This window comes from Zootoca vivipara, chromosome 5 (assembly GCF_963506605.1).
Source record: "Zootoca vivipara chromosome 5, rZooViv1.1, whole genome shotgun sequence".
NCBI lineage: Eukaryota > Metazoa > Chordata > Lepidosauria > Squamata > Lacertidae > Zootoca > Zootoca vivipara.
Genome location: NC_083280.1, coordinates 96,761,202 through 96,778,265, shown reverse-complemented (window position 1 = coordinate 96,778,265; position 17,064 = coordinate 96,761,202). Strand labels below are relative to the sequence as shown.

Sequence of the window (17,064 nt, the reverse complement as noted above, 5' to 3'; positions counted from 1 at the left end):
AAATAAAGGGCTCCTTTGTCAACTACATTCTTGCAGAGACAATAAAATCATACAGCTGGCATATTACGATCTCGAGACTCTCTTGTCAGAATCTTTACAAATATTATAAATAAAAGAGGCACCGTTCTCAGAGACTGTTCGATTACACCTAGTTGATTCAGTCGCTTGGCACATCTCAGAATTGTGGTCCATGTGGTATCCCCGCAACACAGAAGTTGCCAAAACTGGGATCCCCAGCCTGGTTTTTAATATTACAAGAGGAAATGGTAGAATAGTTTCCTTTTCAAATCTAGCAACTTAATCTCTCTCAGGTCCCTCTTTTTCTAGCCTATGAATTACCGTATACACTCGAGTATAAGCCGACCCAAATATAAGCCGAGGCCCGAGGCACCTAATTTTACCTCAAAAAAACTTGGAAAACTGATTGACTTGAGTATAAGCCGAGGGTGGGAAATGCAGCAGATACTGGTATAGTTCAAAAATAAAAATAAATACCATCCTATGCCTTTCCCAGCTGTCGGCGGCGGGATAGGGGGAGAAGCGTCGAGGAAGGATCCCTTCCTCGCTGCATCTCCCTCCCCGCTGCCTTGCACAGAGCAGGCATAGGATGAGGGTTCGGAGAGTCGCAGTGCAGCGCTTCTTTGAACCCCTGGTCCTGTGCCTTTCTCCACCGCCACCCGCCTCACTCGAATATAAGCCAAGGGCGGCTTTTTCAGCACATTTTCGGTGCTGAAAAAGTAGGCTTATACTCGAGTATATATGGTATGTCCTGGTCCACAATAACACAATTTCATCATGACTGAGCTGATGTTGAGGTACAGCATGTTCTGCTGCTCAGAGAACTAAACACTTTGCAGTCTAGCTTAAAATGCAGAAAGGAAAGCTGTCAGACTAGCTGAAATTAAAACTTCACAAAGGGAGAGGTGAATACTGAGACCAGATTGCAAGAATGAAACCATGGGCAATTGGGTTGAAGGAAGAGTATTGAGAAAGGGAAACCTAAAAGGAAGGTGAGGTGAGAAAAATGCTTGAGAAAGGCACATTTGTGTTGGAAAACTGACACAAAACTGAGTTACTCGGACGGTGAGCTCTGAAGAAACATGATAGCAGTTAAGGTCATAAGGGAATACATGGTACATAAAGTAAGGGAGCTACAGAAGGACTAAGAATGGTGCACAAGAGATGCAATGGCTAAGTTTAGTATCTAGACTCCGGGAATAATTCTGCCTATTGTGCCTGCAGCATTTTGAGGAGCTGACAACTCCAGCAGGGCAACCATGCCCCCAAAGCAGCATAACACCCTATACATTCGAACCAAATAGACAAGCCTATAGCTATAGAGCTGGTCTCTGGTATTTCTATCATCTTGTCTCCCCAAAAAAACCTCCAATCCTGCACTAGTACATGGATACTTTAAAAAGCTATTATTTTCCATGTGTTTCCTGTACTTCACACAGCTTCCTGCACTTTCACTAGAAGAGCGGTGGGGAAAGACGGCATAGTTTTTGAAATGCGACTAAATGTATCAGACCTGCGCCCTTCATGCAGTTAGTAAACCTGCAATAAGAAGGGCAGTTCAATAATGAAACTTACCTTGCTGTCAGCACTGATGAGGAGCGGCTGCACTTTAATGCCGTCATTAACCACGGAAACAGTGGCACTGGTGTTGATAGGAGCTGCATTGTTGGAGGGTGTGGAGATGATGGCATAGGCCACACCTGTGGTGCTCAGGGGCGCTGGCACAGTTGTTGTAGACTCAGCGACAATTTGTGATTGGCTGTTGGGTGTCTGTACATGGCTAACAGTATTATTGGCAGTGGGAAGGGCAGGCGTGGGGTTTTTGATGCTGACGACAGTTGCCTTTTGGAACGCAGAAGGTTGTTTGGAAGGTTGGTCTCTGCATGGAGATATAGGGAGGCTGTCTGGAATCAGGGTCTTTGGCCTAACCTGCAGGGAAGAAAAGACAATGTTCAATTCAGTTTTAAAACAATAGGGAAGAAAACCAGAGATAGTGCAGGTGACCTGGGCCCATGGCAGTGGTTGTGGTTGTTTTTAATTTCAAAGCAGCAGCGTAGAGTTGCTACTTCAGGAAATGAAATTGGGGAGGAGTGCTTAATCCCTTTCAACTGTGCATTTCTCCTACCTAATAGTTTTCGGGCCCAATTCAAAGTGCTGGTTTTGACCAATAAAACAGCTCAAGACTGCAGTATCTCAAGGACTGCCTTCCCCATATGAACTGACCTGGCCCCTGCAATCATCATCTGAGGCCCTTCTTCATGTGCAGGGCCAGCTCTAGGTAGAGTCCCAGTGGCGCGGGGCGCTAGGGCGCCGGACCGGCAGGCGGGGCGCTGCGAAGCCACGCGGAAGCCATGCTGCACGCTGCAAGGGCACCGGAGCGATCTCAGCGCCAGGGCGCCCGACCTCCTCGAGACTGCCCTGTTCATGTGCCTCCTCTCCAAGAGGTCCAGAGGGTGGCAACACAACGAGAACGGACCTTTTCTGCATTGGCACCCTGCTTGTTGGATGCTCTCCCCAGAGAGACTCACCTGGTGCCTTCATTACATAGCTTTAGGTACCAGATGAAAATATTGTTTTATTAGCCAAAGGCCTGGGAGAAGAGCAATATATGGCCTTTAAACCTATGTTTGTTTTTGCTATTATGGTGTGTATTTTTGATTTTATATGGTAAAATGCCCTGTGATCTTCGGATGAAAGGCAATATAGAAATTTTAATAATAACAAGTCACCCGCCCACCTATTATTGACCACAGCAATCTTACTAAAGCTAAGCAAGACTGGGGACTCTGTGTCACATTCAGTTTGGTTTTTAGAGATTATGGTTCAGACAGTATCCTCTCACGGGCACAGCAACCCAAACTATGGGACAAATTATTCTGGCATAATCTACCCCTGTCCCAAGTTCCGTTCAGAAGCAGGGGTACTGCTGGCTGAGCCCCCCCCCCCAAAAAAAAATCTGGTAGAGGGAAAACAAGCCTTTGAAATAGTCTGATTTACAGCACCCTTTCTGCCAGTGCAATTTCTGCTGTGTTCACTGGTCATATGATCAAGCTGAACAGAGTTTAGAATAGGGGTAAGTCTCACCCTTCACTATACTGGAATGCCCCCTATCCATGACTTACTCCAGCCTTGGCTGTGCAGGATGAGCTCCCGCTGAGCTGGGATGGAGGACATTTGCCAGTGTATCTCTGGTTGAGCTGGGAAGAGTGACTTCAGCTGGAGTGGCCCTGGCTGAACCCATGGCTCAGCCAGAAATACACCTATTCCAAACTCTGCTCATCCCATCAGATCTTGAGTTTGTATTGCTCCTGAAAGCACCAATTCTGCTCCTGTCTTGACCTACAAGCAATTTTAATGTTCCTCAATTTGGGGAAGATATCTTGCCCACAGAAAACCAACATATCTAAGAGAAGATTGCCTTGAAGGATACTAAGCAAAGATCTTTCCTTTATGCATGTTATGAGTTTATGACAAAAAGCAGATTCCTTCGGTTTGAAGTGCAGTAAATGGGTGCTAGATTCCACTTTTTATTTGTTGCAAGCTGCATGCCATTTCCGAGACCGCTGGAGTTAGGAGTCTTTAATGCAAGGTGGCTTCCCAGAAAAGTGGGGGGGGGGGAGACACTTTACCAAAATTTGAGAATGTGCCAAGCAGCAGAAGCAGCAGCAGCCTGCATTCTACAAATGAGACATTAAAATGAAGGTCTCCAAGGATAGCATTCTGATGATATGATACCTTCCACTGGTGCAATTAATGCCATCCTGTCAACATGGCTCTAAATTAACAATGTGTTAAGCATCACCTCAAGATTAAGCATAAATAATTTAATGTGTTACATTAGTTAGCTCAACTTCTATTCCTTCCATTCCAGCTGCCATATTGCACTTGTCAGTTCTTGCACTCCCATTCTTTGGGAATAAAGCTCTCAGCCCTGTCATTTCCCAATAATCTGGTATTGAAAACAGCTGTCTGCGTCATTACCCCAAAGGCTTTGAATTTCAGCAAGCAAAAGCAGCTTTCAGCTGCTGAAGCTTGAAGGAAACAAGCAAAAGATGATGTTCCAGGCCACCATGCAGCTGGAGGGCCTTTTTGCAGTGGCCTAACACAACAGCGTGCCTAGGGCTTGCCGATCAGAAGGTCGGCGGTTCGAATTCCTGCAACGGGGTGAGCTCCCGTTGCTCGGACCCAGCTCCTGCCAACCTAGCAGTTCGAAAGCAAGTCAAAGTGCAAGTAGATAAATAGGTACTGCTACAGTGGGAAGGTAAACGGCGTTTCCGTGTGCTGCTCTGGTTCGCCAGAAGCGGCTTTGTCAGGCTGGCCACATGACCTGGAAGCTGTACGCTGGCTCCCTCGGCCAATAACACGAGATGAGCGCTGCAACCCCAGAGTTGGTCACAACTGGACCTAATGGTCAGGGGTCCCTTTACCTTTAACACACCAGCAGGTAGGTGATTCCAGTAGCCCATCACTCCAAAATGGCTTTGGCATGGTAAAAATAAAAAGATGGTGGCATCCACGGGCTGTCATTCTTTACTAATTTTGTGTTATCCTTACCACCAAAGTTCTTGCCACAGTTTTGCCTATTTTATCTCCCACTATGTCACTGCTCTCAACTTTGTCTCTAACGGTTCTACCCTTCAAAGCCACCCAACAGCTCCTCTCTTAAATGACTTTTCTTATTCTCTCCTGTTGCCCTTTTAATAAATAAAGCTCCCTCCTTAAACCTCTACACCTTTCTGCTCTTCCTTTGCTTGACTGTCTTCCCTACTGTCAACATGTAGATTCCAAGATCCCTGGAGACGAGAGCCTGTCTTTTCTGCTTGTGAAACTCTCTTAAAGCAGCACTATATAAATAATAAAAATTGATGGCAAAAAAATCTCGGCTGAGTGCAGAGCAAAGGCACAGTTCAGTTTATATGTGACATATTAGGAATGGGCAAAACAATCAAATCCTGCCCTCAGTAGTCAGTATGGAAGCCTTAACCTTTCCCCGGTGAAGCATAGTATGAATTTAAAATTACATTAGAGATAATAGAACAATTAATTCTGCATTAAGCTGCATTTATAGCAAAGCATTGTGAGTGTTGTAATTACCTTTGACTTAAAGTTACTTTTGTTGTAGCCTGTTTTAATGCACAGCATTTCACCATGTGCCACTATATGCTAAATGTACAAGCATGATTTCATACCAGTGTTAAACAATGCCAAATTAAGTGTTCTTATTCAAAATGAAGGATTAAGCTAAAGCAACACTGGGTCTTTTCTGCCCCCTTGTGATAACTCAGCAGAATTACGTAGCCCTCATAGGCTTCTGCCCTAACCTAATCTCAAGCTAACTTAATGTGGAAGTTAATTCATTTTTACAAATAATAAATAATACTGCCTTTCTAACTGTGCCCAATGCACAAGTTAAAGAAACAATTAAACAGTTGCCTACAGGCCACAAGAAATGAATCCCTGACAGAACATAGAACAAGAAACCATTATCCCACACACTGCTTTAATCTCCACATTCTCCAGAACATTAAGCATTAAAACAGACAATTAAAGGATTAGAGTTTTTTATTAAAAAAAATACAGAAAAAAATGCTTGAGCAGTATATACTGCAAAAATGTGCTAGATGATGATAAAATACAAAGTACGGGTTAAGTACACGGCACCAAACATTACCATTCCTGGAACAAATTATTTTCCACAATTAGGGGTCAGACAAATATTCCTTACACACCAAAAGAGCACAAGTCCAAAACACTTTGAAAACAGAAAGTTGGCAATCCAACAAAATTTTATTCCTAGATAAAATGGTGGTGTTATATGGTAACCTCTCATATGATTAAATACTTCTTACTAACATCAACTTTCAGGCTAAGTTTAAGTGTGATGCCAAATCACAGATGGGCATTAAATGAAGAGCCCTCTGGTTTGCACACTGATTCCCTCCTAACATTGAATTTCACTGAAAAATTAGAATCCTTCTTCCTTGCTATTGGAAACACAAATTAACTGGCACCCTATATACCCCAGGAGGACATCATAAGGATTGGGAGAGAAGGGACAGCAATAAATAGAAATGTGTTCTTACAACTGCTGAACATAATGCAATTAGTGTGGGTTTTGCTTTTCTGGAGAAAGCAAAGTATCATTTCATTAGTATATGACAGATGTCAAACCCCTATTGAATTTATGTATATAATGATTTCAAACATAGTATGTTGTAGCTCAATTTGTTTTGATGCCTAAAAAGCTGAAAATATTCGAAATCTCAACAATATCTATCTTTTGATGCCCAGCGGGAAAGAGCACATTCTAAGCCAAGCTTTCCTGAACATTAGCATCCTAAACTGAGTTTTTGTTTGTTTGTTTATATGGAGGGACATGTGCTGTATAGCTGCAGAGAATTGGCTCAATTCACTCATCACAGTGAACTATAGTTAATGGTTTTCTGTGAATCTACCTATCTGGGCTTCTGTCATGCAGATGAATTAGAGTTTTTTATTTTAAAATACCGGTAAAAGTACATGATCCTGTACTCAAAATTACATATGTCTAAACCACAGACTGTGGTTTGCTTTACTCAAACAAACCATGATCAAATCATGAACGCACAAACTTGGATACATATTATGATTTATTAACACTAAATCAGGCATTGTGGTTTGTTTCACCCCCAGATCTATCTATTAGGGAAGAACAAAGTGGGTGAGATCCATTTATGCATAGTAAGCATGGTTTATCACAACGTTTATTTACATTAGAATGCCTATCTTTTCAAAATCAGCCTATTACCGTATATATTCTCATGGGGGTGAGCATGCTTAATCTACACATTAGAGCAAAACAGAACAAGGTAAAAACAAAAAAGCCAGGTAACATCAATATCAGTGTCATCCAATGTCCTCAAAGATATAAAAGCTTTTCTGAAGAGATTGATTTTTTACCAATTACGCAAAAGACTCCAAAGAAATGCCTATGTGAAATTTTCTAAGCAAGGCGACTCATAGCAAGGGCACTCTAACTGAAATAGTCCTGCTTTTTATGACAACTGATGCAGATGCCTCAGATTGCTACAAAGGGTCCAGAGCCAGGCCCAAGTCTTTTGAATACAAGCACAAAACTTTTAACTGAATGTTAAAAGAATGTACCTCTTGTATGACTCTGGAATGTTATGGCTGGGATCTAATTAGCCATAATATTTTCCCTTCACATCTTATGAAAAGGAATTGGTTGTTATCATACAAACAAGCTCTACTACCCAGAACTAATTGTTACAGAAGATCTTACAGCCTCCTCTAAAGACTGAACCTTAATTGCAACCCACATTTCCTTCTGCCAGTCCTTGCCATTGCTAACTAAGGTGCTGTTAGGGAGCTATTCCTATGCTGAACTTTCAAGTGGCAGTGGAACTACCTAATGCAGAAATGGCTAGTAGAATACTAGTAAAACTCCACCAAAGGTCTTTTCAGAACCAACTGATTCTTCTTCTTTTAAATTCTCGAGATTCTAAATTTTGGAGGTTTAATTTATGCAATATTTCATTAAAGTGAGCTGCTCCGAGACCTGCATGATGAAATATTGGATGTGAGTTTATAAATAAATAAATAATCATAGCAGTTAAGCGATTAATATTTGGGTTTACTTATAAAGCCAGTCACCCTCTTGCAGGTCATAACTCACAGGTTGAGAAACGAGGCTCTTAAAGCCTGCCATGCACTGATCATCACAGAACCACTAACCACCATTTTTGAAATTGTGGGGAGCCTGTGCTGACAGTTGTGAGCTACATTCCTGCCATGTGTGGAGAGATGCACCCAAACTTCCCCTGCAGTACAGAACGAGGCAGAGGCCCCCTAAGCAGGACGTCGTTTGGCCGTGAATCCCCATGACTTTGCATAGGGCAAATGGCATCGTTTTCAGGTAATCGTGGCAAAGGGGTCTGAAAATCCTCCCGGGGCAGGCTCCCTACCTCCCAAAAGGAACTGCCATTGAACCTGCATGCTTCAGGATGAGGCCTCATGGAACACTTTTGGCCTTCCCCCTCCACATTGTTGTCTTGTCTGACTATCCCTCACTGTTGAGAAATGTGCCCAGGAGAGGTGAGGAGGACAGAAAAAGAAGCACCAAAAACTCAGACGGCTAGTGCCTTTGCAGCCAATACAGAGCATTGAAAGCACATAGTGTTTCTCCAGTGATCACAGGCATTACTGAAAAGGTGGATGCAATGGTCACGCAACCCTATTACAGAGAACGTGCAAAGGTAAGGCCATTTCTACTAAATAGTAACACTGAACTGCTGCTTAAGTGATGGGTTTCCAGTCAGGAAGGCCTGACTATTCTCATCTCTACAACCGCCGGAGGTTTAGGAAAATGCAGTGATTTACCAAAAGACCTTACTGGCCCTAGTCCAAACATGGACTAAGGCAGCCGGCAAGTGGCATGGACGTAGGCCTCTAAGATACTTGACAATCATACCAAGCAATTTTTCTTTAGGGGCACACACACACTTAAATCCAACCCTCTCCAGAATGACAGATGAATATTATTAGCATTGGCTCGTTTCTGAAAGGGAGCAGTATTTATTTTTAGTATTCCAAAGTTTGGGAACTTGCTTTATGAGAAAAGTTGACCAACCAATGACACATTTCCAGGGGACCATGTAAAGATTAGCAGAGGTTTGGATTGATTTTATGACATAAGGAAGAACACAGTCTGCCCCCTCCCACTGCTTATCCATGATATTCTTCTTCTTTAAGATTCACCCCACCCATGGTACGAATTGTGTTTCATTGTGTTTAAAAGTATACTCAGACTTCTATTTTTGCTTCCTTGGGTGTATGGCTCCCAGGGCGATTAAGTGGGTTGACTTGCTGGTACCTAAACAAATGATTTACTCTCTGAATATTAGAACACACAGCCCATTAATAAAAGCACACATTACACGAAAACAGTATTTTTACCTGAGGTAGCACTGCTGGTCTTTGTCCTGCCAACCTCTGCAAGGAGCTCACCTGAGGAACTGTAATCGGCACGGCTGCAATGGTTCCCAAAGCCTGCCAGAAGAAATGAATTTTCAGGATTTGAAATGGTGTCACACTGAAGAGTTCCTTCCTTATAGGTTAAATATCCCCCAACCACCTGATCTCTCCCGCCAATTCTCCTACACCAAGTATTCAGTATAACATACTAGATTCAGTGTAGTATATTCATGTTGGTCCAAAGAGCGTTGTCATGCACACCAGTTTTTGCCTCACTGCAGCTTTGGGCCAGCTACTGCTGCTCATGGTCTAGCCTACCTCATAGGGTTGTTGGGAAGATAAAAAGGATATTTATTTATTTATTTTATTATATTCCACCCTTATCATCAAGTGATCTCAGGGAAGGTCACAACAATAAAAAACACACACCATAAAGTCAACAGAAACCTTTGGTGCTCTCTGTGACGCTATGGGTTAGTGCATTTGGCTGTTAATCAGAAGATGGCTGGTTTGAGCCACCCAAGAACGTCTGTGGGCAGGATCTCTACATTGCAGGGGTTGGACTATATGACCCTTGGGGTCCCTTGCAACTCTACAATTCTGTGATTCTAAAAGCAGTGTTAAGTTCTCTCCCTCTGTTCTTTCCTAAGACAAACCAAGTGGCTAACAGGTGGTTTCTTTAAATCGTCCTCAATTTCCAAAGGCCTGGAGGAAGATGTCATTTTTTTTATCTGGCACTGAAAACTAATCAACGTTCGGTGCCAGTCAGGGGCAAAGATACTCCACAGCTGGAGTGCCGTCGCTGAGAAGGCTCTACCCAAAGCCCCAGCTCCACAGGCTTCACTTGGTGATGTAATGACAAAAATAAGAATAAACCCCCTGGCTGCCAACATAAGTTTCCTAGAAGAAGGGCTGGTTCGGATTAGACAAATGAAAGGCAAACTTTATGGTTTTCTGAACTGCATATGTTTTAAAGGATTCCTTCAGATAGAGACTGTAGTTTAAAAACCATGAATACTACTTCCATTGGAATGCTGAATTTTGAATTCTTAATCTTTTTTATGTCTACCTCACACAGTAGGAATCTTTGTGTATCATTTTCACATAGGAAAATATGTGTACTGCACACATAAGAACAGCATCACATAAGTCTATTTCACTGTAGGAGAAGACCATCCAGATTTTTGTGGGTGTCTGTGGTATTCTAATACAGTGCTACCTCGGTTTATGAATAGTCCAGTTTATGAATAGTCCGGTTTCATTTACAAACTCTGCAAAACCGGAAATAGTGTCTTGGCTTGAGAACTTTACCTCAGTCTAAGAACAAAATCCAAACAGTGGAAGGGCAATGGCGGTGGGAGGCCTCATTAGGGAAAAACTGCCTCTGTTTAAGAACGGTTTTGGTTTAAGAATGGACTTTTAGAATGGATTAAGTTCGTAAACCAAGGTACCACTGTACAACATAACAGACTTGTGTTAATTCATCCAATGCAATGGCACAGAACACAAAAGTGATATCCACATAAGAAATATTTTGTGTGCTGCAACCCTAAGAGACACATACCACCTTTCCTTGTTTCACATCTGATGAGAAGAAATTACAAATATTTAATAGTTTTAATAAAAAGCAGAAAACGTATCAAATCTCTTTCTACTCTTCAGTTGCCTCCTTTCCCCAATACCATGTTGCATTCATCTTGCACAACTCCCAACCCTAGAAACTGTTTTATCATGAGTTGCATCCATGGGTTAGCTCTATAGAACAGAAAAAGCTTTGCTTGTTTGTTAAACACACACACAGAGGCCAAAAATAATAAAAAGGGGAGTTGAAGGGGATAGGAACAGCCAGACAGCTTCATTGTACGGCCAAGTTCATTTCTCTTAGTATCTGTGGACTAGGAGTGCTGGCTGTGTTTTCCAATGAAGCTATCATTAGTCCTGTCACCTACGCTTTCAGAAAACACTGTCGATTTATTTCCCTGAAGAAGTTCAGAGTACTGTAGCTGCCTCTCAGGAGAATGAAAACAAATTATGGTTTTCCTGAGTTATGAAATTTTTAGTACCGAACGATACATGCTTAATGTTTATCAGCCTCTTAATATTAAAGCTTGATGGTTTAAATTTTTCACAGGCAATGCAAGCCCACGTTGAAACGATGAAATGCTGCAAAAAAGTGGAAATCCTACGTTCTCTTTATTTTTAATGTTACCTGCCTTAATTTGGCTATAGTACTGTATCTGGAGTCTATGTAATAAAATCTTCACACCTTGAAAGAAGAATGGCGCTCTGAAGCTCTCTCTAGTTTGATTCTCTCCACCAAGATAAGTTTGGGAAAAGGTAGGTGGTGATGCAGATAACATCACGGGGTGTGTGGCCAAAACTGGCCCATTTAGGATTGGACTGGACTCAGGGGCTTGATCCGATCCTAAGAGTATTTTGAGCTGAGAACCAATGAAACCTGGTACATGGGATGCCCTATACAGCACCATGTTCAGACTCACCCCTGGTAAAAACAATGTAAACACAGAGTGGTTAGAATAATACCTTGAAGTAGGTAACAAAACCTGACAGAAGACAATAGCCTATCTTGATTTCAGCAAGGCCTTTGACAAGGTGCCCCATGATATTCTTGTAAAGAAGCTGGTAAAATGCGGGCTAGACAATGCTACCATTCAGTGGATTTGTAACTGGCTGGCTGACCGAACCCAAAGGGCTCCTCTTCATCCTGGAGAGAAGTGATGGGTGGGGTGCCACAGGGTTCTGTCTTGGGCGCAGTCTTATTCAACATCTTTATCAGTGACTTGGATGATGGGCTTGAGGGCATCCTGAGCAAGTTTGCAGATGACACCAAATTGGGAAGGGTTGCTAATACCCCAGAGGACAGGATCACACTTCAAAATGACCTTAACAGATTAGACAACTGGGCCAAAGCAAATAAGATGAATTTTAACAGGGACAAATGTAAAGTACTACACTTGGGCAAAAAAAAAAAAATGAAAGGCACAAATACACGATGGGTGACACCTGCCTTGAGAGCAGTACATGTGAAAAGGATCTAGGAGCCTTGGTAGACTACAAACTTGACATGAGTCAACAGTGTGATGCAACAGCAAAAAAAGCCAATGCAATTCTGGGCTGCATCAATAGGAGTATAGCATCTAGATCAAGGGAAGTAATAGTACCACTGTATTCCGCTCTGGTCAGACCTCACCTGGAATTCTGTGTCCAGTTCTGGGCACCACAGTTCAAGAAGGATACTGACAAGCTGGAACGTGTCCAGAGGAGGGCAACTAAAATGGTCAAAGGCCTGGAAACAATGCCTTATGAGGAACGGCTTAGGGAGCTGGGTATGTTTAGCCTGGAGAAGAGAAGGCTAAGGGGTGATATGATAGCCATGTTCAAATATATAAAAGGATGTCATATAGAGGAGGGAGAAAGGTTGTTTTCTGCTGCTCCAGAGAAGCGGACACGGAGCAATGGATTCAAGCTACAAGAAAGAAGATTCCACCTGAACATTAGGAAGAACTTCCTGACAGTAAGAGCTGTTCGACAGTGGAATTTGCTGCCTAGGAGTGTGGTGGAGTTTCCTTCTTTGGAGGTCTTTAAGCGGAGGCTTGACAGCCATCTGTCAGGAATGCTTTGATGGTGTTTCCTGCTTGGCAGGGGGTTGGACTGGATGGCCCTTGTGGTCTCTTCCAACTCTATGATTCTATGAATTGTATTTACTGGGTTTTTTAAAAATATAAAAAAATCTATCGAGTGGACTTGGTGTTCCTCCCACAAGGGATATTTCCATAAAAAGCATCCACTACCCCAAAAGCTCTATTTCTAGTATCAAGCTAGTCTTACTTCAGAAGGCCCATTTACGGATCTCAACTCAAGGAGGGGTGAGACTTAAGGGTAAAGGAGGCATTTCCTAAGGTATTTCCAAGGTTGTCTAGGGTTTATCTTTTGGGTTTAAAACAGTATTTTAAATGTTTTACGGAACCCAACCTAACAGAGCTCTCATAGTAATCGGTGTGATGTTCCTTAAGTTTAGTACCAGAGAAAAGCTGTGTGCTGCTTTCTGGGCCAACTAGATTTAGTTTGTGTGCTGGGATTTGGTTTTTTCATATTTCTTTCAAAATAATTCATTTGTCAGCATTCTGGCAGCACTAAATAAATTATTTACATGAAGAACAGGGAGTGCAGATACAGTTAGTCTCCCGTAAGAATTTCAAAGCAGTTTTTGCTGCAACATGTTAGCTTAACTCACTTTATTTTATTGAGGAAACAAAAGTCCTCAATACATAGGGTCAAAGGAAGAAAAGTAGAGACAGACGGGCCAGAACTCTGAATTAATCCACTCCCACATTGCATTGAAGTTGCCCAGAATGCAACACTAAAAAACTAAAATTCTGGAATGAGATGCCACCATTTTTATACTGCAGCACTCTGAAAATATACACTGAAGCTGCATGCTGCAATTTGAAATATAATCCTTTTTCAATCCCACTCCCTCACAGGATAAGGAAGAGATTATATTCAGGAAAACCATTACAAATCATGAGACCCGGATGGCTCTTCACAGCAATTCCTGCAGAGTCCTTTCTTTGAAAGACATCACCTGGAAATGTGGACTTAATTGTACCTGATCTCTAAAGACAGGAAAACAGCATCATTTTTGCAACAAACGCAACAAACCCTTTTCTGTGTGTAGTGCTAACCATGACTGCACAGTCCAAATCACCTTTATTTCTTTTTCATACCGCTATGGTTGATTCCACCCCCCACCCCCCAGGCATAATAAGTGCTATAGTCCTACATTTGTCCAAAACAGACACAAAAGATTGATGATACTGTTACCGTATGTATTGGAATTCTCACCCTGGCCACCAGGCGTATTGTGTACAGTATATAGTTTTCACTCAGGTCCATGTCAGTTACTTTACTGTAGGTGGGAAACCCTGGGCTGTTGTTACAATGTTGACAGCCGGCTGCCTATAAAAGCAGGTTGGCTGAGCTGTTCAGTTCAGTTCCAGCTTACTTATAAAGAACTACAGTGGTACCTCAGTTAAGAACTTAATTCATTCCAGAGGTCCGTTCTTAACCTGAAACTGTTCTTAACCTGAAGCACCACTTTAGCTAATGGGGCCTCTTGCTGCCGCCGCGCCGCCGGAACACGATTTCTGTTCTCATCCTGAAGCAAAGTTCTGAACCCGAGGTACTATTTCTGGGTCTGTAACCTGAAACGCCTGTAACCTGAAGCGGCTGTAACCCGAGGTACCACTGTACTTGGAGAAATCTCTGTGTCGTCCAGAGAAGCAGCAAAAAAATCAGCATGAAAGGAAAACCATTTGGGGTGAGAGGTGAGCACCCAGCATTTGTGCACGTCCCTTTTTGGGTAGGTGTGACTGAACCCCTCCAGTCCCCCTTCTTTACCTGTTTATTATTTAAACAATTTGTACCCCACCCTTCCATAAGCAATGTTCAAGACAGCTAACACATTTAAAACCAATAGTGCCTCAATAAAACTATTAATAGCAAAGAACAGGGAGAGCTGGGAAGCAAACTCAGATAACAGTGGCTTAAAATCATGAAAGCAGCAAATAATCAAACACACCAATAACACTGAACATTACCTACACAGTACCTATATATCAGAAAGATATCGAGAAATATATCAGAAAGATCAAACAACTAACTTCTTATCAACCAAATGCCTTTTCCGCAGTGGAACCATCAGAGGGTGAGACCTCAGTCCCAGCCAGCATGGCCAATGGTCAGGAATGACGGGAGCTGGCACCCCATGCACTAACATATCCATACCTGAATCAATCTACACCCACACACTTTCATCCACACATACAAGCATACTCTCAACCATCACTGGCCCCAGGAATTCCTGGGATATGCATATAGAAAAAGCCTACACAACACCATCATGGCAGCCTAACACGGTGAGCCTGCGCCACAATCTAAAAAGTCTGACCCCCCCAGCCTCAATCTGGTGTCAGATCCTCTTCTTCCTACGGAGTGCCCTTGCTCAGACTGGATGTCAGGCTATTCTCAGATGCGGCCCTGCTGACCCATTTCCATGGACATCATTGCCCAAGGTATCTGGAACACAACACCTACACAGGCATTCTGATGTTCAGAGAGCATTTGGCAATATTTGATTGCAATCAAACAGAACGTCAAGTTATGTCCCATCCCCAGAAGGGAGTGGAGAGTGTTATCACCCACCGTCTTGCCCAGGCACCCCCAAACTGCGGCCCTCCAGATGTTTTGGCCTACAACTTCCATGATCCCTAACTAAGAGGACCAGTGGTCAGGGATGGTGGGAACTGTAGCCCAAAACATCTGGAGGGCTGAAGTTTGGGGATGCCTGGTCTTGCCTGACCCCCACCTGGCAACCTGAATAATGTAGGCACTTCCCCCATGTCAGCCATATCAACTGCAGCTTTTTTGTCATTCCTTGCTGCCATTCCACCTCTGTTTTAAGTTTCTGAAAATAGGCATATTTTCCCTCTCCTCTACATTTGTCAAAGGGAGCAAACTCATGCACATTCCTATGAACCTTTAATTAACAAGCTGAAAAGACATTTTTCTGGCAACGCCTGACCTTTAAGCACTTTGTATGAATTTATTGATACCAGCAGAAACAATAATTTAAAAGGTTATTTTATGAGTGCAGAATAGTTTATAGCAGCACTTTCGTCAAGATAAATGAGTTTCTTATTACTACATTTACGGCACTAAGCATTTTAATAAAAAAGGACTATAAAAATCAAAAGATAACTTCAAATCTTTTCCTCTATGTGGAGCCTATGTGCAGTCAATACGGAGCCCTTGAAATGTCTACATTGCTGTGCATTTTAAAGATAGAAGGGGGAATGGTAGTGCAGGGTAGAGTAACACTATCAAAAGAATCCCAAGCAGAAACTATTTGGAAACTGCAGGTGTCAAAACTGAGAAGCTATAAAAAAGGAGCACGTATAAAATATTTCTCCCACCCATATTTTAATACATTGATTTAAGAAGTACTTAAGATTTTTCAAAACATAAATATATCTGGGCTGAAACCAACAGCTTGGAGCCTTGCCTAAATATATTATTTTTTAAAAACCTGCATTTCTTCTTTAGAGCTGTGCTAACCACCACCTTGTGCCAGTAGCATGATTTCCTTCCCCTCCTCCTGTTGTTGCCATTATATTTTTCATATATTTATTTATACCTCAACTTTTTCCCTAACAGGAACTTGAGGCAGCTTCCAGATAAAAATATAGGGGAAATGATAATTTAAAAACAATTAAAACCATCTATCTATAAAATATGTTAAAACCATACAATTACAATAAGAACAGCATGGCACCAGCCCTTTCATTAAGAGCAGTCGATTCCCAAAAGCCTGTTGGAATAAGAAAACCTTCACCTGCCGGAAGAAAGGCAACAAGGAGGGAGCCAGTCTAGCTTCTACAGGGAGGGAGTTCCACATTGGTCTGGGAGCAGCCACCACCCAGAAGGGCCTCCCTTGAAGATCTCAAAACCTGGGCAGGTTCCCATGAGGGAATATGGTCATTCAGATCGTGTGGACCTAGGGCCGTGTGGGGCTTCATAAGTCACAACCTGGAATTGTGCCTGGAAACTGCCTGGTAGTCAGTGGAGCTCTTCTGGCAAGAGAATCAAACTATATGCCCTGTAACCAGCCCTGGTCAGCAATCTGGCTGTAGCTCTTTGAGCCAGTTGCAGTTTCTGGCAGCCCCACGTAGAGCCCATTACAGTAATCCAAACAGGATGTAACCGAGAGCTTATGGAAGGCTCTCCCCAGGGAGGCTCGCCAGGTGCCTTCGTTTATACTGGGCAAAAACATTCTCCCAGGCCTTGGGCTATTTCAACAATCTAAGGCAGCCATGTCCAAAGTCCGTTTCGGGGCCCTAATCCGGTTTAACCCAGCCCCTGTGCCAGTTTATTTCCTGGGGTAAAATCCAAAAAAACCCTCAGCAAATTCAATCCTAAAAGCTCAACAACTTTGGGGTAAAATCCTAAGAAAAGGTTAATAACTTTGGTTGGCCCTTTGGTCGGCCCTCAGGG

General features: G+C 42.7%; 1 protein-coding gene across 8 annotated transcripts in view; it reads right to left on the bottom strand.

Annotated features, from left to right (window-relative positions):
* The window catches only part of PHF21B (PHD finger protein 21B), a 186,912-nt gene that overhangs the window by 26,445 nt on the left and 143,403 nt on the right, over positions 1-17,064 (bottom strand). For all 8 annotated transcript variants that reach the window (XR_009557663.1, XR_009557664.1, XM_060275180.1 and 5 more), the window contains 2 exons: positions 8,974-9,066; positions 1,594-1,947 (listed from right to left, as the gene is read on the bottom strand). Coding sequence is in view for 6 of the 8 variants with exons in the window: in XM_060275180.1 (XP_060131163.1) it covers positions 1,594-1,947; positions 8,974-9,066 (447 nt within the window). In the remaining 2 variants the exon portion in view is untranslated. The remainder of the gene's footprint in view (positions 1-1,593; positions 1,948-8,973; positions 9,067-17,064) is intronic.